This window comes from Symphalangus syndactylus, chromosome 11 (assembly GCF_028878055.3).
Source record: "Symphalangus syndactylus isolate Jambi chromosome 11, NHGRI_mSymSyn1-v2.1_pri, whole genome shotgun sequence".
In the NCBI taxonomy this organism is placed as follows: domain Eukaryota; kingdom Metazoa; phylum Chordata; class Mammalia; order Primates; family Hylobatidae; genus Symphalangus; species Symphalangus syndactylus.
In genome coordinates, this window is record NC_072433.2 from 20,186,353 (window position 1) to 20,208,855 (window position 22,503).

Sequence of the window (22,503 nt, forward strand, 5' to 3'; positions counted from 1 at the left end):
CGAACAATAAAATATATAGTGATTAAAAGTAAAAATATAAAAAGTATTTAGCACTTAAAAGTATTTTGCATTCTTCCAACACCCTGTGCAGTGAGCTCTCAGCATTCATCGCAGTAATCCTAAACCCCCCCAGTAAGAGAGGAAACAAAATCTATTTCACATGACAGCACCTCCCTCAGGAACAAATTCTACAGGCCCTCCCTTTCTGAATCACCTCCCATCAGAAACAATGTCCCTGGCTGGGCAGGGTGGCTCACACCTGTAATCCCAGCACTTTGGGAGGCCAGAGCAGGCAGCTCACTTGAGGCCAAGAATTTGAGACTAGCCTGGCCAACATGGTGAAACCCCATCTCTACTAAAAATATAAAAATTAGCCAGGTGTGGTGGCACATGCCTGCAGTCCCAACTACTCAGTTACTCAGGAGGCTGAGGCACGAGAATCGTTTGAACCCAGGAGATGGAGGTTGTAGTGAGCTGAGATCATGCCACTGGGCCACAAAGCGAGACTTTGTTGAAAGAAAAGAAAAGAAAGGAAGGAAGTCCCTGTGATCAGAAGCCATTTGACCCCTGCCTGTAACCCCTTTCCTGACTGAGGCACAGATTTGAATTTTAGTTACTTCAAACTCAAATTCTGAATCAGCAGAGGCTTTTCCTGCCTCACATTTTCCTGCTTTAAGACAAGAACAGGGCCGGGCACGGTGGCTCACGCCTGAAATCCCAGCACTTCGGGAGGCCAAAGCAGGTGGATCACCTGAGGTCAGGAGTTCGAGACCAGCCTGGCCAACATAGTGAAACCCCGTCTCTACTAAAAATACAAAAATTAGCTCGGCGTGGTGGCATGCACCTATAGTCCCAGCTACTCAGGAGGCTAAGGCAGGAGAATCCCTTGAACCCGGGAGGTGGAGGTTGCAGTGAGCTGAGATCGCACCATTGCAATCCAGCCTGGGTGACAGGGTGAGACTCTGGCTCAAAAAAAAAAAAAAAAAAAAAGAGACAAGAACAGGGAGGCAGAGTTTTTTCTGGAATCACTATTAAACTTGATCATAGTTAACAGCAGAAAGATGAAACCTTGGTACAAGAAAATGATGATGAAATAAATCCACATGCCCTTCCTGGTTTTAGGGGAATAGTAAGAGTTAGGAGTTTGGGTGAGGAGTAGGTCTACAGTGGGATGTAGAGATTAGATTTCCACTCTCTAGTCCAGGTAGACAGACCATCCAGTTACGCCTGAAATCAAGTGCTTTGACCACAGTGGCTTGTGTTTATTTTGCAAATTTATGAGCACTTGTATTTATTCTAAAGATAATTTTTATAAAGTGGAGAAATCTCAGTGGCACAGAGTACTTTTCATAAAAAGAGTTCTTAGTTTAGGGGTTGGCAAACTTTTGTAAAGGGCCAGATAGTAAGTTTTTTGGCTTTGTGTCCCATACGGTCTCTGCAATGACTCAGCTCTACCTTTGTAGTGGGAACGCAGCCACAGATGGGTCATAAATGGATGGGCATAGCTGCATGCCAGCAAAACTTTATCTACAAAAACAGGCTACAGGCTACAGTTTGCTGACCCCTGCTTTAGGTGAAATGACCATCAGCAGATCACACTTCCTGACATTTATCTTTTGGTTCTATCATAATTTGCAAAGACGTTTAGAATTCAACAAATGCACGATGAGTTGAATAAGCTAATTACTAATTTGTATGCAGTAGAAATGTCAGTGGCTTACATTTTTGTCCTTGTATGTGTTGCAAATGTTGCTCTCTCTGCCTAGAGAGAGCCCTTCATTCTCACTTCTTCACTTGGCTACCTCCATTCTCACTTCTTTCACTCTCACTTTGTTCTCACTTCTTTACTTGGTTACCTCCTATCTGTCCTCTAAAGTTCAGCTAGGGAACTACCTTGTCCAGGAAGCCTTCCTTGACTCTCTTGATCTGCCTTAAATACCCCTTTGCTTCATGCACATGACATCATGCTGTAACGAACAATTCTCCTGTTTCTATCTGTCCCCCGGCTGCCACCCTCAGATTATGAGCTCTTTGAAGGCAGGGCCCATGGCATTCTTGAGTCCCTGTGACCGAGTGTGGGTGAAGGGTTAACGTAACCTTTTCTCCTTCTCAAAGATGAATTTGACTCTGAAATAGCTTTCTAGGTCTGTTCCCCTGGAGACTTGATAAGGGAGGAATGTCAGTTGTATTATTAGGTAACACTGTTTATACTAAAAATGGCCCCGATGAGTAAATAATATATGCACTGGGAGGAACTATGACCACCTAGAGGGAAGCCATAGCTGTGGGTTCTCAGTGATTCTTGTAACTGGGCATATTCTCTGCAGGGACCCCAGAAGATATACCTACAGAGTGGTTAGGAGAAATGGTGGTCTTTTGGGCTGAGGCTTCTAAGCTTAGATGGACCCTATACCCACCAGTGTGGATATTGTCTGGGTTATCACTTGGTGCATGGGCAAAAAGAACAGATCCTGGGTGGCTGTGTAGACTGCTGCAAGGACTGCTCCCACTAAAGTTGATTGCCTGATGCCGCCCTCCTGGTATACTACATTTCCTGGCCTATATGTTGATTTCAAGTGTGAATTTCAATAGCTCTGTGGGCCTGAATGTTTCATTGGACCTAAGACAACACTCTGGTGCAGGCCACACAGATACGGTGCCTAGTAGATGCTGTTGTACATAATAGACGTTTGATGAGTGAGTGAGTGAATGACGGAATGAAAGAGCTTTTCCATCTAGTGTCATAAGACTTTTGATGACTCACTCAAACACTCGGGTCTGGTAAACCAAGGTTTCCTTAAAGCGTACATCTCTTGCTTGGCAGTGGTATGAAGCGAAATCCACATTGGCACTGATTTGAAGCTGCAGTTCTTGGTAGTTTTCTTCTAGTATTGCATGAGCAGGTTCTGGATCCGTCTCTATCACCTGTAACAAAGGCAGGTGTCCTCAGAGATGCAGAGCACAGGGACAGAAAAACTGACAATGGAATAGAATAGAGAGACCAGAAACATTCTAGACATATATAAAATTTAGGTACACTATGTGACAATAAAGTCCTGGCAGATCACTGGGGAACAGAGAGGCTAAATGAAAAAGGGATCTAGTAAGATTAGTCATCTAGATGAAAAATATGAAATTGGATCCTTGCTTCACAACATACATAAAATCCAGGTGGGCCAAGAGCTGAAATATCAAAAAAACAAAAGTCTTAAAAATATATAAGTGAAGATCTTTCTGGGAGGAAAGAGTTTTAAAAATAAGACACAAAAAGTAATAAATATAAAAGGGATTAATAAACTTGATGATACTAAAATTAATAACAGAAAAGATAAACTAGGCCAGGCATGGTGGCCCACACCCGTAATCCCAGCACTTTGGGAGGCCGAGGTGGGTGGATCACTTGAGGCTAGGAGTTTGAGACCAGCCTGGCCAACATGGTGAAACCCTGTCTCTGCTAAAAATACAAAAATTAGCCGGGTGTGGTGGTGCTTGCTTGTAATCCCAGCTACTTGGGAGGCTGAGGCATGAGACTCTCTTGAACCTAGGAGGTGGAGGTTGCAGTGAGCCGCGATTGTGCCATTGTATTCCGGCCTGGGTGAAAGAGCAAAACTCTGTCTCAAAAAAAAAAGATAAACTATAAATTTGGTAAGGATATTTGCAGACAAATCATATGAACAGAAGAGTTTATAAAAAATAAAATAACTCACACAAAGTATAAGTATCATAATTGATAAATGAGCAAAAGGCACGAAAAGGCATTTCTGTAAGGGATAACTTGTATGACTAGTAATCATATGAAGAAATATTCAGCCTTATTTGTGATCAGGGATCAGGACAATGCAAAATAGGCTCATAATGGGAACATTTCCCATTCATTCAAATGATAAAAATCAAGAAGTCTGGGCCAGGCGCGGTGGCTCACGCTTGTAATCCCAGCACTTTGGGAGGCCGAGGCGGGCAGATCACGAGGTCAGGAGATCGAGACCACGGTGAAACCTCATCTCTACTAAAAATACAAAAAATTAGCCTGGTGTGGTGGCGGGCACCTGTAGTCCCAGCTACTCGGAGAGGCTGAGGCAGGAGAATGGCGTGAACCTGGGAGGCGGAGCTTGCAGCGAGCAGAGATCGTGCCACTGCACTCCAGCCTGGGTGAGAGCGCGAGACTCCGTCTCAAAAAAAAAAAAAAAAAAAATCAAGAAGTCTGATAATGCCAAGTGTCGGAGAGGACACGGACCAATAAGCTCTCTGCTGTAGGAGTATAAATTGGTACAGCTACTGTGGAAAATAGTGGGGCGTTATCTTGGCAAGTTGAACATTCATATATCCAATGAGTCAGCAATTCCACTTCTAGGAATATAAACTCTTACAAATGAACACCATGTGAATAATATGTCTGTGATAGCAAAATCCCAAATAATTTTCAAAAGGAGAAGGGAGAAATCATAATGGAATTTTATGTAGAAGTGAAATGGATATACTACAGCCACATACAACAATATGGATGATCACATACAAAAACATTTTTTAAAAGTTAAAACTACAACTAAACAATATATGTTTCATTTTTATTTTTTGAGAAACAGTCTCACATTGTGTCTTCCAGGTTGGAGTACAGTGGTGCGATCATGGCCCACTGCAGCCTTGACCTCCCAGAGCTCATATGATCCTCTCACCTCAGCCTCCTGAGTAGCTGGGACTACAGGCGTGCACCATCACGCCCAGCTAATTTTTGGTAGAGATGGGATTTCACCATGTTGCCCAGGTTGGTCTCAAACTCCTGGGCTCAAGCAATCTGCCTGCCTCAGCCTCCCAAAGTTTTGGGATTACAGGCATGAGCCACTGTGCCTGACCTGATATACCTTTTAGTATGCATAGGTTAAAAAAAGAACAAAAAACAAAAACCAAGGGAGGAAACAAGTCAAGTCAAGATAGTGATTACTTCTAGGATGGAGGCAGAGGGATGGAATAGCTGAGAATTACACAGGCAGTCAATGTTCTACTTCCCGTGTTGGGTGTGGGTTTGTCTCTGTGTATTATATTGTTTTTAAAAAACTTAACCAAGGAATGAATAAAAGAAGGGCACACATGGACCAAAGATGAGATCCTGTCATGAACCAAAGATTATCACAAATGTGATTCTGGACACCTGAGGGAAAAGGGAAACAACTAAAAGATGAGCATTGACATTTTTGAAGAAGGAAAAGGTGGGAGGACTTGCTCAACTGCTTATCAAGACTTAAGCTAAAGGTCTACCAGTGAAGATGTGTGGTATGTGTAGCATGGATGGCAGGCAGCATGTGTAGAAGTTTAGTTTGTCACTTTTGGAATCAAGGTTAAGTAGAATGGGAACTTTTTCTTTTTTTCTGTGAAAAAAGGAAACAATGAGGGACTTGAGACCAGTAGGAATCCAAGCATGGAGGCCTGGTCAGATTGGTGCTTGATGTCCCCACTTACTTTTCGTTTTGTAGTGAAAGTCCCAGGCATGTTTCTGGGTACATCCACCCACTTGACTGTGTGCATGCGGTCATCCCAGTCGGGGACCTGGTCTGCAGGGAGCTGAAACATAATCCTGGAGAGCTTGCACTTGATCCGCATATTCTTTAGGTTGATGGGTACATCTGACTTCATGGTCACCACTATGTCCTTGGCACACCCAGGGTGGAGGTGGCCCATCTAGGGAAAAGCCTGGTATTAGTATTTTTGAGAATTCAATCTTGAGGACTCTTGATACCTGCTGGTGATATTCTAGAGAAGTGAAGGAGCCAAAGGTCTTGGCAAAAAATCCATCAGTTAAGCCTGTGTATGTAAACAGAATTAAATATGTGCAAGAGGACCTTACGCAGAGACATAATAATAATAACAAGAACAACTAATATTTATCAAATGTACTTGCTTCAGGCACTATTCTAAACCTTTACACAATTCTACGAATCCCTACAACAACCCTATGAGGGGTACAGCTATTATTCTCATTTTACAGACAATGAAACTTGTAACTTGGTTCAGGTTATTAATTTTTGAGGAGTTGGATTCAGACCCAGGCAATCTGGCTCCACATGCCATACTCTTAATCAATATGATCTATACAAATTATGGACAGAGGAATACAGTAAACTAGCAGTTGTCCAAAGGTGTTCTGGTGACCGTGGGATCCCCAAGACCTTTTCAGGGGATAAATGAGGCCAAGACTATTTTCATAGTAATATGAAGATGTTATTTGACTTTTTCACTCTCATTTTCTCATAAGTGCACAATGGAGTTTTCTAGAGGTTATGTGATATATGGTGATATGGTCTGGCTGTGTCTCCACCCAAATCTCATCTTGAATTGTAGATCCTATAATCCCCACATGTTGTGGGAGGGACCTGGTAGGAGATAATTGAATCATGGGGGCAGTTTTTCCCATACTGTTCTTGTGGTAGTGAATAAGTCTCACAAAATCTGATGGTTTTATAAGGGGTTTCCCCTTTTGCTTGACTCTCATTTTTCTCTCTTGTCTGCTACCATGTAAAATGTGCCTTTTGCCTTCTGCCATGATTGTGAGGCATCCCCAGCTACGTGGAACTGTGATTCCATTAGCCTCTTTATAAATTACCCAGTCTCGGGTATGTCTTTATCAGCAATGTGAAAATGAACAAATATAGTAATTTGGTACTGGTATAGTGAGTGGGGCACTTCTGTAAAGATACCTGAAAATGTGGAAGTGACTTTGGAACTGGGTAATAGGCAGAGGTTGGAACAGTTTGAAGGGTTCAGAAGAAGACAGGAAAATGTGGGAAAGTTTGGAACTTCCTAGAGACTTGTCGAATGGCTTTGACCAAAATGCTGATGATATGGACAATGAAATCCAGGCTGAGATAGTCTCAGATGGAGATGAGAAACTTGTTGGGAATGGAGTAAAGGTGACTCTTGCTATGTTTTAGCAAAGAGACTGGTGGCATTTTGCCCTTGCCCTAGAGATTTGTGGAACTTTGAACTTGAGGGAGATGATTTAAGGTACCTGGCATAAAAAATTTCTAAGCAGCAAGATGTTCAAGAGGTTACTTGGATGCTCTTAAAAGCATTCAGTTTTAAAAGGAAAATAGAGCATAAAAGTTCAGAAAACTTTCAGCCTGATGATAGAAAAGAAAAACCCATTTTCTGAGGAGAAATTCAAGCTGGCTTCAGAAATTTGCAAAAGTAGTGAGGAGCCAAATGTTAATGGCCAAAACAATGGGGAAAATGTCTCTAGGGCATGTCAGAGACCTTTGTGGCAGCCCCTCCCATCACAGACCCAGAGGCCTGGGAGGAAAAAATGGTTTTGTGGGTGGCCCAGGGACCCCCCTGCTGTGTGCAGCCTAAGGACGTGGAGCTCTGCATCCTAGCCACTCTGATCATGGCTAAAAGGGGCCAAGGTGTAGCTCAGGCCATGGCTTCAGAGGGTGCAAGCCCCAAGACTTGGCAGCTTCCATGTGGTGTTGAGCCTGTGGGTGCACAGAAGTCAAGAATTGAGGTTGGGAACGTCCACTGCGCCCGGCCTCTCTGCCTTCTTTGATTAAGGCCTTGGTAATAAAAATAATGCATAAAAGCAGATTACTCTATTACATTATACTGTGTTTGTTTCTTCACAGGTAAAATGCAGACAATAGTAGTATCTATGGCTGGGCACAGTGACTCATGCCTATAATCCCAGCACTTTGGGAGGCCGAGGCAGGTGGATTGCTTGAGCTCAGGAGTTTGAGACCAGACTGGACAACATGGTGAAACCTGTCTCTGCCAAAAATACAAAAAAATTAGCCAGGTGTGGTAGTGTGCATCTGTTGTCCCAGCTACTTGGGGGGCTGAGGTGGGAGAATCACTTGATCTTGGGAGGTGGAGGTTGCAAAGAGCCAAGATTGTCACACTGCACTCCAGCCTGGGTGACCGAGTGAGACTATCTCAACAAACAAACAAAAACAAAAAAAAGTAGTATCTGCCCTATAGGGTTGTTAAGAGGATTAACCAAGGTCTTAGAACTATTTTTGGCATATAATAAGCACTCAATTTACAAATAAAGTGGCATACTAGCTCTATTCAGGGTTGGATTTGGACCATGATGAACTGGAATGGTCAGGGTCCTAATGAACTTTACATCCCTCCAAAAAGCAAAATTTATCCCTAATAGCACTCAAAGATTTAAAGATGACAAAGTCCCCAACCCCTTTGCTCCATCCCAGTAGCTGTGTGTCAACAGAGCAGGAGGCAGTGAAGACACTGGGGTGTGCCAGTGCTCTGGGAACTCAGAAGTGAACTATCTACAAAAAGCAACCACTGGCCAGAGGCAACGATCTGCTAGAACGTTATCCTAGGCCTTGTTCAATGTCAAGCTTTAGTCAGCAATTAAAAAAAAAAATGTGTGCTGTGGAGATGCTAAAAGAAGTGGTTAGAAAATTCCAGGTAAAACAAAGTTAAGTAGGTTTTAACATGCCAAACAGAAACAGGAATCTTTAAGAGAAGGATGGAGCTTGGAACATTTTCTAAATCTCAGTTGTCCACAGAACCCATCACCCCCATTCTAGCTTTTGGTGAAGCATTTTGAAGGAGTGATACTCTAAAGGACACACACCTAGGAGGACACAGCTCCACAATCTGGGATGGGAAGACTAGGACCTGTATTCATCTATACAGGCCTCCACAGGGTCCCTTGACAGCAGCCTAGCAACAGTCTTGGCCAACTTCGTTCTCTGTCTTCCCCTCTTAACCAGGGGAGACATGAACAGTGTTCTTTGCTACCAGGTATGAGTTAGGGATGATTCCTGGGCTGTCTCTCAGCTTGAGATGCATTAATTCCATTCCATGCATCCATGGGAAAGGGCTGACAATCAGTCTGGGGTTGGCTTAGGACTAAGGGATTCCAGAAAATGATGAACGACTTTTATTTACCTGTGGGGAGAAAGCAATTGTGGCTGAAACAGGCCATTCAAACCGTATCAAGTTCACTTGGCTGTGATTTGTGACTGTGAAGCTCACATTATAGCTGTGTCCAATGTGGCAGTCCCCAAACTGGATGTGGTCCACCAGAGCAGCTAGGGATTAGAAGCAGAAGGCTGTGAGTCCTCCCTGGCTTCCCCTGAGGGCCTGCTTCCTTAGGGAGGCATAGTGCTTCACCCACATGCAATCCTTCCATCCTTGGATGGTTATATTTGAAAAACCTAGAATCTCTGAGTAACAAGATTTCTATCCTCAAGGAATCTATCTATCCACCCATCCACCCATCCACCCATCCATCTATCCATCCATCCATCCATCCATCATCCACTCACCCATCCATCCATCATCCACCCACCCATCATCTACCATCCATCATCTACTTATCTATCCATCCATCCCTCCCTCTCATCCATCCATTATCCACCCATCCATCATCCACCTATCCATCACCCACCTATCCATCCATCATCCATCCATCCGTCCATCCGTCCATCCATCCATCCATCCATCCATCCATCCATCATCCACCCACCCATCATCTACCCATTCATCCATCCATCATCTATCTACCTATCCATCCACCCCTCCCTCCCATTCATCTATTATCCACCCATCCATCATCCACCTATCCATCACCCACCTATCCATCCATCCATCATCCACCCATCCACCATCCATCCATCCATTATCCACCTATCCATCCATCCATCCATCCTCCACCTACTAATCCATCCAGCCATCATCCGCCCACCCATCCATCCATCCATCATCCACCCTCCCCCATCCTGCCATTATCCATCCACCTACCCATCCAGCCATCATCCACCCACCCACCCATCATCCACCCATCCACCATCCACTTATCCACCCATCCATCATCTCCCTATCCACCCATCCATCCATCCATCCATTATCCACCCTCCCATCCATCCATCATCCACCTACTCACCCACTCATCCATCCATCATCCACCCATCCATCATCCACCCATCCATCCATCCATCCACCCACCCACCCATCCATCCATCCATCATCTACCCACCCATCCATCCACCCATCATCCACTCATCCATGCATGCACGCATGTATCCATCCATCCATTCATCTATCATCTACCCATCTATCCCTCTATCCCTTCATCCATCCATCCATCATCCATTCACCCACCTTAGCCCTCACCTCCATTTGTACAAGAGAAAACACAGGTCCCCAACTCCATTTCTTTGGTGAGAAAATACTACAAAGGATTGGAATTGCCAGATAAAATATAGGAGTCCTGGTTAAATCTGAATTACAGATAAGTAATGAATAATTTTTTAGGATAAGTTTGTCCCATGCCATGTTTGGGATATACATATACTAAAAATTATTCATAGTTTAACTGAAATTCCAATTTATTGAGGAGTCTTGTATTCTGATTTGCTAACTCTGGCAATCCTATTATGGGCATGAAATCTGAGTTCTGAACTTAGATTCACTGCTGGCTCCTGCTTGATCCTTGGTAAGAGAGATGTCACCCTGTAGCCTCAAACAGGGCTGAAACACCAGGTATATGAGGAGTGTTGATTTCAACCCATGTTGTGTAGACCACCTAATGGTACATTCCAGGACTTTAATTAAGCTTCTAGGTAAACTATGGGACTCTGTTTATAACTCACTTTTTAGCAACCAACCACATAATTAGGGCACTTAACCAATGCTTTCTAATGATAACAATTTGATGATAAATTTTTCCAACCCCCCAAAAATGTCAACTAAATGAAGCTTTAGTGCTTGATAGATTGCAGCACAACATGTCTTAAGCTGTAGTATAAAAACATGTAACCTGGGGTCTTGTTAAAATGTGGATTCTGATTCAGTAGGGCAGGGTGGGTCTGAAACCCCCATTTCTAATAAGCTCCCAGGTGATGCTGATGCCATAGGATCTCAGACTGCTCATTGAGTAGTGGGGCTGTGCAGAGTGATGTTCTAGAAGTGCCCAAACCTATACTCTCTCTAATAAACAGACAATGCCAACACAAGCCAGCTAATAAATGCAGACAGGAAAAACTGCAAGGAATTTATTTGCTTATTAGTTGAACCAGAATTTGAATATCAAACTATAAGCTCCTTAAGAGTAGAGACTTCCTTGTTAATTTTGAAACTCCAGGGATCAGCATGCCTGGAACATGTACTTGGTGCTCAATACATATTCATCGAGTGAACACATGAATAAATGGAAGGATGGATGCCATGACTGAGCCAGGCACGCTAGAGCATACAGTAATGAAGAGGAGAGTCAGTCCTAAATTCTCAGGGAGCTAACCAACCTGTTATTTAAATTTACTCTCATTTAAAACAAATGACCCAGTAGCCAACACTTGTCAACACCTCACTGCTGTTTCTCCCACCTGCCACCAAGTCTTCCACATCATTGTCCTCGATGATCTCTGTGAACTCAGAGATACTTATGTCTTCCTGGCTGGTGGGGGCCACCAGCCCGTGGATGTTGTCCAAGGTGATGTCATCCTTATAGCCCTCTCCCACCATGTGGATGTTGGTCTCCTCATATTGGTTGTTGATCACTGACAAGTGGATGATACCTCTCAACCTCCCAACCTTCTGGGAGTGGAAAAAGACATCAAATTCAGCTGTATCTCCAGGAGAAACAACCAAGGAGGCTGTGTGAGCTTTCTTTGCTGCAAAGAGAAGAGAGAAGATAAGATTTAGAACCAGTTTCAAGAAATGTGTATCTATAAAGACCCCTGTTGAAGGGAAAGTAACCCTAGAATGGGAACGAGCCTTAGCTAGAGGCCAGTGGTGATGAGACTGGGCATTCCCCTCTGGCTGGGCCTTGAGTGGTCCCCTAACGAAGCAGCTACTGAGATCCACTGCCCTCTAGAAGCACCCTCCCCACACTTACCTTTTTCATGTGGTTTGTTTTCCTCTGTGATGTAGATGTATGAGGTGGTGGGCTTCCCTTTCAGGGAGAAGACTCCTAGCTCATCCTGCAGGTCAACATGCAGCTGGCAGAAGGAAGGCAGGGATGAATGCTAGGCTTACAGGCTGCGCATGGGCTTTGAGTCTGGGGTGAGATACTGTGCTGTGTTTGGGGCAGGACCCCAAAAAGGTATTGTGCCTAATATTCACTTTTTTGAATTTCTTATTAAGAGAGAGAAATAATAAATATTAGACCTAGAGAGGACAGAAGAACATTCAGTCAGATCAGCCCTTGTTATCTGAGTGAGGAACCAGAGGTTCAAGGAGTATGCAGAGCTTTCCAGATCACGTAGGTAGATAGGGTCAAAATGTGGTTGCCAACACCTCTGTCATTACCAGAGGCAGTTATAAAATATATGCTAGGCTAACAAAATGGAAATGAATACTTGTAATGCTATAAGGGCCTGCATTGATGTCAATTCCTAAAAACCAGTATCTCCTAGGTGCTATGCATTAGTTTAGTTACCTGATAGTGTCATGTTAAGCATCCTACCACGATAAAAGAAAAAACAAGGTGGGCATTTGACCTACTTGGAGAAAGTGGTGCTTTCTGGCCCATTGTAAGGAAGATAAGACTAAAGCCATGCATCTGATTTCGGATGTGAGACATCAGCAGGCATTGTTAGAAGACAGTAATGCTGGCACCGTCGTGAAAAAGATTGAATAATATAAAATATGAGACATGGAGAAGGCAGAAATAGTGATATCACATGGGAAGCTTCTGAGATAAAAAATTATGTATTTAGAAACAACTTTAATAAGAAACTATATGGAAGAATTATATGTAAGAATATTGACATAAAAGATCTAAATAAATGGGTGGAAATCCTAAATGTTCCTGGTGGAGAGTCTAAATACTCTGCAAGCAGAAATCCTCCCAGATTCAGAGGCTTCCTGATGGGATTTTTAAAGGAACATTATAAAATATTTATAAAGCTTATCTGAGAGATTAATAGGTGAAAATCGTTAAGAAAAATAGCAAAAACGGAGTAGGTGGATAGGAATTCACTGAACTAGATGCTAAAACATATTATAAAGCCATAATAATGGAAACAATGCAGGGTAATGGTAAACTAGGTAACCTGAACTCAAGGCAACAACAATTGCTAGACTAAATATATAAAAAAATTTTTTTTAAAAGCATAACAGAGCTACAAAGAGAATGAGGAGTAAATAGACCAGGATCTGTGAGAGTATAGAAATCCAGCAAGGTTAGTCTCACTTTCTGGGTGGTTTTTGTCTGCCCAGAACATTTGCCAATCAGGAAAAGGTAGACAGGAGGCTTGTCTGCACTTTTTTTTTTTTTTTCTAATTTTGATATGGAATCTCACTCTGTCACCCAGGCCGGAGCGCAGTGGTGAAATCTTGGCTCACTGCAACCTCTGTCTCCCGGGTTCTGGCGATTCTCCTGCCTCAGCCTCCAGAGTAGCTAGGATTACAGGCACGAGTCACTACGCCCAACTAATTTTTGTATGTTTTTAGTAAAGACGGGATTTTACCATGTTGTCCAGGCTGGTCTCAAAATCCTGATATGCCCACCTCAGCCTCCCAAGGTGCTGGGATTACAGGCATTGTCTGCACTTTTGATGGTCTTTTGGTGCTAAGAGGGCAAAAGTTCAAGGCCTGTGGAAGGTGAGAATGCTTTCTTCTGGGCTGGGACCTCATAAGATGAAAGGTGAGCTGGATATAAACCAGCTTTCCCAAGGATGGCAATCCTGCTCTGAGTCATCTGGGTAATCCAGAAAATCTCAAACCCTAACACTGGCTTAAGGTGAACCTGAATTTCTAGTGCCCTCAAGTGTTGGGCAGAAGCAAATGAAAATTGCCTCTGAAGAAAAATATGATCCTTAGTTTAATGATTTCTAAATAACTTTTACAATATAAGACCCAACACATGAACAGAAGATAACCAGGCACATGAGGAGGCAGGGCAACATGGGCAAAGATGAGTAGAAATAGTAGAAAAAGATGAGTAGAAACCAGAAAGAGCCACAATGACTTTGGATTTTGGAATTATCTGGTATAGACTGTAAAATGGCTATGATTACTGTGTTCAAGAAATAAAAGTTATGTCTGACAATTTCAGCTAGAAACTAGAAACTGTAAACATGAATTATTCAGATTTTTAGAACAGCCTAATAGAAATTCTAAGACTGAAAAATATAATAACTTAAGGACTTAATGGAAACTTTAACAGTAGATTCAATACAGCTAAAGGGAGAGTTAATAAACTGAAAACAGGTCAAAAGAAATTATGCAGAATGAAACCCAGAGGAAAAGTGAGTGGAAAATATAGTGAGACTGGAGACACAGAAGATATAGTGAGAAGGTCTTCTATATATTTAATTATCATCCCAGAAGTACAGATTAGAGAGAATGAAACAGAAACAATATTTAAAGACATGTCTAGAAATTTTCCAAAATTGACTTAACTTTAATCCACAGAATCAAGAAGTCTAGTGAATTCTAACAAGGATAAATTAAAAGAAATCCACACCTGGACATTATCACAGTAAAACTGTAGAAAACAAAGTGAAAATGTAAAAGGCAGTCAGAAAAAAAGAATGCCTTAAAGTAGCAGTCCCCAACCTTTTTGGCACCAGGAACTGGTTTCGTGGAAGACAATTTTTCCATGGACCAGGCAATGGGGAATGGTTTTGGGTTGAGACTGTTACATTTCAGATAATCAGGCATTAAATTCTTATAAGGAGCACACAACCTAGATCCCTCACACGTGCAGCTCAAAATAGGGTTCGCACTCCTATGAGAATCTAATGCTACTGCTGATCTGACAGGAAGGGAGCTCAGGTGGTAATGTGAGTGAAGGGGAGTGGCTGTAAATACAGATGAGCTTTTACTCATGGGTCTGTGGCCTGGGGGTTGAGGACCCCTGTCTTAAAATATTTTAGACTTATAGCTGAAACTCAGCAGTTAACAATGGAAACCGGAATACATTGGAATAATATCTCCCATTGGCTGAAAGAAAACAACTGCCAAACCAGAACTCTATAGCTAGTAAAAACGATGTTTAAAATGAAGGAGAAATAGAGACTTCACCACCAGCAAACCCACATTAAGGAAATACTAAACAGTATTCTTCAGTTGGTAGGAAAAGGGTCTAAGATGGTGATATGGTTTGGCTGTGTCCCCATCCAAGTCTTATCTTGAATTGTAGCTCCCATAACTCCCACATGTCGTGGGAGGGACCTGGTGGGAGGTAAATGAATCATGGGGGTGCGTCTTTCCCAGGCTGTTCTCATGATAGTGAATAAGTCTCACAAAATCTGATGGTTTTATAAATGGGAGTTCCCCCGCACAAGCTCCCTTGCCTGCCACCATGTAAGACATGTCTTTCTCCTCCTTTGCCTTCCACCATGATAGTGAGGCCTCCCCAGCCATGTGGAACTGTGAGTCCTCTTTTTTCTTTATAAATTACCCAGTCTCAGGTATGTCTTTATTGGTAGCATGAGAACTGACAAATACAGATGGAAAATTGGAGACCCAGGAATAAAGAGAAATAAAAATGATTAATAAATGAGTAAACCTAAATGGGTCATAAATGTATAAACAATAAGAACAACAGCAGCAAGAACAACAGTGGCAATGTCTTGTAGGGTTTAAAATATTTAGAGAATTCCAAGCCTTCCACAAGTTGTTCCATTACTGTATCCTTTCATTTTTATCTTCCTTGCTCTTCTACCTATACCTATGCTCTCATGAAGCTGGGTGCTTACTAGCTCCTGTAGTAGTGTGCACATTTTGTTTTGTTTTGTTTTTTGGCTTCTGCACCTTTAAAGCTTTCTCTCTCTTTCCGGTTTGCATGGACTGCCAAATGCCCACTGAAGGCATTGCTGAAACCCAACTCCTTCAATGAGCCCTGTTCAAATGTCATTTACAGTGAATTTTCCCTTTATTGTCTAGATGGGAATAGATCTTTTTCAAAAGTCCTACAGTCCCTTGTAGAGCACAATACATCACTTTTTTTGTAAAATAAAACCATAATTTAATCACTGAATCAAAATACATTTGGATGTTGTATTTTCCACCCCTACTGAAGTTTCTTTTATCGTCTTATCCTCATTGCAAATGCAATGTTCATTACAGAAAACAATTAAAAAATAAAGAAGATATTAAGAACACCCATAATCCTATCCACTCAGCTTGGTGCACATCACTGCACACTGCCTTGGACAGTAGTTAATGATGATGGTATATTGTAGAATCCGGTTTCCTACTTTCTTTGAGGACAAATATCATGCCAGATTCCCCTCTGCATGTCTTTGACACATAGATTAACGTATGTGGATCAAGAGAGAAGTCCTCATACATTAGGCATGGCAGAGGCCCCAGTGGCAGAAGTGTAACTTCTGGATTCTTCTCCCTTTCAGCCTCATGCTTCACCCTCGAGTATTACCTGGGCAGGGAGGACGCCATTGTTCTTGAGGATGAGAGGCAGCTTCTCTGAATGACCAAGCAGAAGCCTCTTAAAGAGGAGCAAGGGGTTTCCATATTGGTTATGAAGAATTGGCCGCACAACCGTCACTCGAGGGAGGTTCCCCTCACCAGCGATGTCAAACACGAGGCCTCGGCTCTTGGCCAGGGTGCTGTAGGGGACAGGAAGATTGTAGCCTGTCAGCCTGGCATGGTGGGAATGACACTCCCTACAGAGTGTGGCCTGCAGCCCTGCCGGAGGAGAGGGAGCTGGGAGCTGGGAGCTGGTACCTGGGCAAGCCATCCAAGGTAGCCTCAAAGATGCACTGGTAGTTCTGCATGATCTGCGGGGTGAAGGACACCGTGGCAAAGGCATGGGAATGGCTGGCAAGGCACATCTTGCTGGGTTCCACTTCAAAAATGTCGATGATGCGGGCAAAAGGCTGGTGATGGGGGCAGAGACCAGAGTGTGTCAGCATCTTTGTATTCTCACCAGGCTTACTCCTTATTTTCAAGAGCCCCCCCACCTCTCATCTAAGTGCTCTGGTGGACATGCTCCACTGCCTGCAGGGTGAGGGGCCCTGAAGGGAACAGCCTGGGACCCACCCCTGAATGATGCCTGGCTAGATTTGGCTAGACCTATGATTTTTGACTCAAATTGATGAACTAAGCCAGGAATCCAGATATTCTCCCTGCTACCCCACCCCTGTCAACTAAATTGGGATGCCTAAAGATTGGTGTTGGTTGGTTTTTAAATTCTTTTTGTGACAGGATCTTGCTCTGTCACTCATGTTGGAGTGCAGTGGCATGATCATGGCTCACTGCAGCCTCGACCTCCTGGACCCAGGCAATCCTCCCACCTCAGCCTCCCAAGTAGCTGGGACTACAGGTGTGTGCCACTATGCCCAGCTAATTTTTTTTTTTTTTTGTACATATGGGGTTTCATCACGTTTCCCAGGCTGGTCTCATACTCCTGGGCTCAAGTAATCTGCCTGCCTCGGCCTCCCATAGTGCTGGGATTACAGGTGTGAGCCACTGTGCCGGGCCGGTGCTGGTTGTTAAAATGTGGAGCTGAGCTGGGAGCTGGCTGAATCACATGCAAGATGAGAAAGCTGGATGAGAGAATGGAGCAGTGGAAACCCTGTGAGAGAGACATGTGGCCCCTGAGAGATGGACAGAGCATCCGCTGGTCTTCTAAAGGGGCGAACTTCAGGTGATGGTGCCAGTCCCAAGGAGTCCTGGCCACATGATGTGTTCTGACCTGTGTCTGAGGTGTCCAATTCACTGCAGTAAGCCTTGCTTTGTTTGGGCTAATCTGAGAGGGTTTCTGCTCCTTGTAACTCCAAGAGCCTTGGCTAGAACAACCTCCCACAGCACTTTATCTGTTCCCATCTTGTGGCAGTGTTTTGGGACTGTAGGGAGCCCTGGCATGGCCTTAAGAGGATTTTTCATTCTCTTGGGAAGTAGGTGGGATTCAAGACTGACTATTCCCTCTTGTTCTTAAACTGAGGGCACTCCAGTTTCTCTTTGCTTTTTCCAAGGGATAGCTGTCAAGTCCACAAACTAGGGTGGAGGAGAACATGTGATGTCTGCAAATCCTCTTATAATATGTCTCTCTTTAGAAATCAGACTTGTGGCTGGGTGTGGTGGCTCACTCTTGTAATCCTAGCACTTTGGGAGGCTGAGGCGGGAGGATCGCTTGAGCCTAGGAGTTTGAGACCAGCCTGGCCAACATGGTGAAACCCTGTCTCTACAAAAAATACAAAAACTAGCCAAGCATGGTGGTGCGTGCCTGTAGTCCCAGCTACTCAGGAGGCTGAGGTGGGAGGATCACTTGAGCCCAGGAAGTCGAGGCTGCAGTGAGCCATGATGGTGCCATTGCACTCCAGCCTGGGCAACAAGAGTGAGACTGTCCCAAAAAAAAAAAAAAAAATCAGTCTTGCTCACTTTTTATGTTTTTAGTACAGAATAGGGAGAAAGCTGACCCTTAATATCCCAAATAAGATCAGAGGATAGGCCAGGCGCAGTGGCTCATGCCGGTAATCCCAGCACTTTGGGAGGCCAAGGCGGGTGGATCACGAGGTCAGGAGATTGTGACCATCCTGGCTAACACGGTGAAACCCCGTCTCTACTAAAAATACAAAAAATTAGCCGGGCGTGGTGATGGGTGCCTATAGTCCCATCTACTTGGGGGGCTGAGGCAGGAGAATGGCGTGAACCTGGGAGGCAGAGCTTGCAGTGAGCTGAGATCATGCCACTGCACTCCAGCCTGGGTGACAGAGCAGACTCTGTCCCCCCTAAAAAAAAAAAAAAATCAGAGAATAATGACTGGGTGTCACCAGGGCCTGAAGGAAGTCATAAAAGGGATTATGTAGTCTCCCCAACCATACCCCTCTGCGTTGACATTCCCCAGGAATGCACACTCCATATGTAGCTCTAGGGTGATACCAACACCCTTGGTGACTTCCCCACCACCCTCAGCTGTGAACAATGCCAGCTGTGGGGCCTGAGGACCTCCTGGGCCCAGATTCTACTTTTGGGCAGAGAACAGAAGCAGCCGTCATAAAACTAGAATATTTGCTGCACGTTGGATTGGAAATTAAGGGTGACGGAAACTCATTGATTAAGACCTCTCTTGGTATCCTGAATTTTCTGTTCTGCCATGAAAAAAAGTATGATCTGACTCAGAGAGAAAAGGCAGTTTCAAGCCTGGCAGACCGCTGAGATGGGCAATTATTTCATCTTGTATGTGGATGAAGCTTGGCTTTAAGCCCAGCCCGATATTCTCAGGCTCTGGGACCTAGGGGAAGGATTTAGCTTTTAAAGCCTCAGTTTCCCTAACTATAGAATTGGGATAATAATACAAAGTCGGAAGAGTTGTTGTGAGGGCAAAAGGAGGCAGTAAATATAAATCACTTAGCACAGTGCTTGTAATATGGGAAGGGCTGAAACATGCTCACCATTTCACCTTATCCTCAGAATCTGATGCCCCCAAATCTCCCTTACCAGCAGAATATGCAGCTGGAGGCAGGCCTGTCTGGAGCTGGCGCTCACTTTAGCCTCTCCCCACCACGTTTTGTCTATTTTAGGCACGTAGTGAGCATTCAATGGAGGAATGCGGTTTGCTCGTCCATGCGTACTTATCACAAAGGTACCTGGAGGAGACACCCACTGGGACAAATGTATCACCACTGGCCTAGGGGAAAGCCCCTAGTTACTTCACATAACTTCCAGCAGGGCCAGATAATTTCCACTCACGCATTCAGGCTCCAGAGCAGAGGATGCTGAGAGCCCTGTTTCCAGCTTTATGCCAACCACAGTGGGCCAGGGGCCATTGGGAGCATCTTACCTTATTGGAGATAGGCCTGACTACAATGTTGACATCACAGGCGATCTTTCCCACGTTGCTGATCTTGAAACGAGCCTTGGCTTGGCGGCCCACCAGGACATTGCAGAAGATGAACTTGTTCTCGTCCTCGATGAACAGCCCCCCGCTCTCTATGGTCTGCAGGATGTGGTGCAGGTTGGCGCTGGTACATATCTGGTGCTCTTCAAATATCAAGGCGTTGTTTTCGGTCACAAAGGCTGCGGAGTGAAGGGGAGAGTATGAGATGCTGCCTGATTGCTGGATTCCCGTTCTGTAATTCCTAATTTGGAGCTCTGGATTCTCGCAAAGGAGAATCGTGGAGGACACATAGGGGAAGTCATGCAAGGGGGTGTGAGGGATGGGAAACATTCTGTCTTGTCTTCCTCTTTTGTACAGTCCTTGCTGGTTGCCACACTCCAGTGAGCATTTTTCTCCCAATGGTATAAGATCCAAGATCTGGGGTGTGCTATGGAGGGAAGGAGGCAACTGGCCCACTATGCTTCAAGGCTCCAGGGGTCCTATCATCAAAGCATGAGGCATTCTCTTTGCACCTCATCTGCCCTCCTGCTGGGTTACAGATTTTGCATGCTCAGTAACTGAACATTGTTCTCTGTGGACATGTTGCCCACCGGGAGTGGCCTGGCCGTGAACGGGACCCAGTGGTCCTGGGTCCTGTGCCACAGCCCATCCCATCATGATTCTCAGATAACACTATTCATCTGGGAATCCAGGACTAGCCTCCTGGGAGTGTGAAGCTGCACCTCCTCCCTTAGGTATATGCCCTGGAAAAATACAACTGAAGACACTAGAGGAAGTTCTAGGACCCCAAAGGAAGTAGCCCAGCCATGTCTGCCAGACAACTTTGGAAAAACTTGCAAGAAAGAAGGTAGAAGTGTTACAGATGAAGGTCTTTTATTTATATATATATTTTTTTGAGATGGACTCTCGCTCTGTTGTGGAGTACAGTGGCGTGATCTCAGCTCACTGCAAACTCCACCTCCTGGATTCAAGTGCCTCCTGAGTAGCTGGGATTACAGGCATGTGCCACCACACCTGGCTAATTTTTTGTATTTTTAGTAGAGACAGGATTTTGTCATGTTGGCCAGGCTGGTCTCAAACCCCTGACCTTAGGTGATCTGCCCACTTCGGCCTCCCGAAGTGCTGGGATCACAAGGGTGAGCCACTGCACCTGGTCTCAGATGAACATCTTTTAAGTGGTGTTGTCCAATGTGAGTGGTCAGTACCTGGTAGACAGGCTTCAGCCAGCAAAGTGTAAGGAATGCCGGCAGGGTGGGCTGCAGGGTCTCGGCCGGAGATATCGATGGCTATAAACTCCTCACACTTTCCCATGGGATCAGCCACACAGTCAACGTTGATGACCTGCTGTCCTCCAGAAGGGATGGAGCCAAAACCAGGGTACACGGTGAACATTCCATGGGCGAAGCGGGCCTGCAGGACAAGGGTGGGAGGGATAGGAGGCTTGGAGGCAGAGTGAGTGACAGCCAGACTATGGGGGCTGTGAGATGGTGTGGAGACGGGGAGGGACACGTGGGCTTCTTCTCACAGGCACTCTCGGGGCCCTCTCTCCTCTCCTCCTGGAGGGACAGAGGGCCTGGGATGGGCAGGGGGTCTTCAGTGATAGGCTTCTCTCTCAGTGCTTCCTTCTATGCAAATTCCTTCAGACCAATCGTGTTTGAACTAAGGGTTTAAGGGAACAGACAGACTCCACATCATATAGCACTTATTCAGCTGGGCATCTTGAAGCAGAGGGGTGCATAATGGAGTAGTGGGTGAGGTTATGGGCTTTTGAGTGAGAAACACCTGGGTTTGAATCCCAGCCCTGCTAAATATTGACTGTTTGACCTTAAACAAATGACTTCTCTGAGTTTCAGTTTGTTTATCTATAAAATGGAGCTAAAGCCCCGACCCCAGAGATTGCTGGAAGTTTAAATGAAAGAACAGGTGTGAAGCATGTAGCATAGCATCTGGTGTAGAATTAGTGCTAAAACAAACAAACAAACAAAACAAAAAAAACCAAAAAACAAAAAACAAAAACCAGGATGTTGGTGCAATCCTTAGATTAGATGTCCTGGCTCTTCTCTCTCCTGCTTGTAGTTTTCCGGATGACTGTGGAATGTGTTGACAATGCAGTGGCCTGAGATAAGGGAAGGGTCTGGAACAGCCCAGGCTCTGTTCTCATCCTTCCTAGAACAGAATGTCCTGCGGTGCTTCAGCTCAGAGATCCACATTTCCTCTGGAGCACAAAATCCAGGACAGAATGCTTTTGGTGTCCTTCAGCTGCAGTGTGAAGTGAGGCATGCATAGACAGGACTTCATCTGTCCAAGGCAGCTTTCTTGAGCCTTGGGGGACCAGCTGTCCATGAATACGAGGCTTCTATTGGTTCTTGCTACCTATCTGTGAGTGATAACTTGCTTTGCGTGACTTGTGTGAGTGTTCCGCTGCATTGGACTCATACCCTGGCAGTTGGATTTGTGCAAAACCTTTGGCAGCTGGGGTTTGTGAAGGACCTCCTGCCAGATCTAGGAACCACAGCAGAAATTAGTGCTGTCTAGTGGCACTCTTCACACAGGCATCTGTGTGGATGCAGCCCCTAGCATTGTGCAGTGTGACCGCACAGACATACATGGAAGCTGCTATTAACTAACTTGGTCACTATTTACTGAATACCTACAATGTGCTAGGAGATGTCCTGGGCACTGGTGATTCCCAGATAAACCATCCTGACAGAAGAGAAGGTTGGAGAATAGTAGAAAAT

The 22,503-nt window shown here is 44.6% G+C and overlaps 1 protein-coding gene across 8 annotated transcripts in view; it reads right to left on the reverse strand.

Annotated features, from left to right (window-relative positions):
• The window catches only part of HYDIN (HYDIN axonemal central pair apparatus protein), a 491,920-nt gene that overhangs the window by 53,551 nt on the left and 415,866 nt on the right, over positions 1–22,503 (reverse strand). For 6 of the 8 annotated variants that reach the window (XM_055298612.2, XM_055298611.2, XM_063611544.1 and 3 more), the window contains 9 exons: positions 20,971–21,175; positions 19,709–19,944; positions 16,651–16,802; positions 16,343–16,532; positions 11,852–11,954; positions 11,340–11,627; positions 8,902–9,044; positions 5,455–5,673; positions 2,765–2,925 (listed from right to left, as the gene is read on the reverse strand). In XM_055298612.2, coding sequence (XP_055154587.2) covers positions 2,765–2,925; positions 5,455–5,673; positions 8,902–9,044; positions 11,340–11,627; positions 11,852–11,954; positions 16,343–16,532; positions 16,651–16,802; positions 19,709–19,944; positions 20,971–21,175 — 1,697 coding nt within the window. The remainder of the gene's footprint in view (positions 1–2,764; positions 2,926–5,454; positions 5,674–8,901; positions 9,045–11,339; positions 11,628–11,851; positions 11,955–16,342; positions 16,533–16,650; positions 16,803–19,708; positions 19,945–20,970; positions 21,176–22,503) is intronic. The other 2 variants (XM_063611543.1, XM_063611548.1) reach the window with 2 other exon arrangements.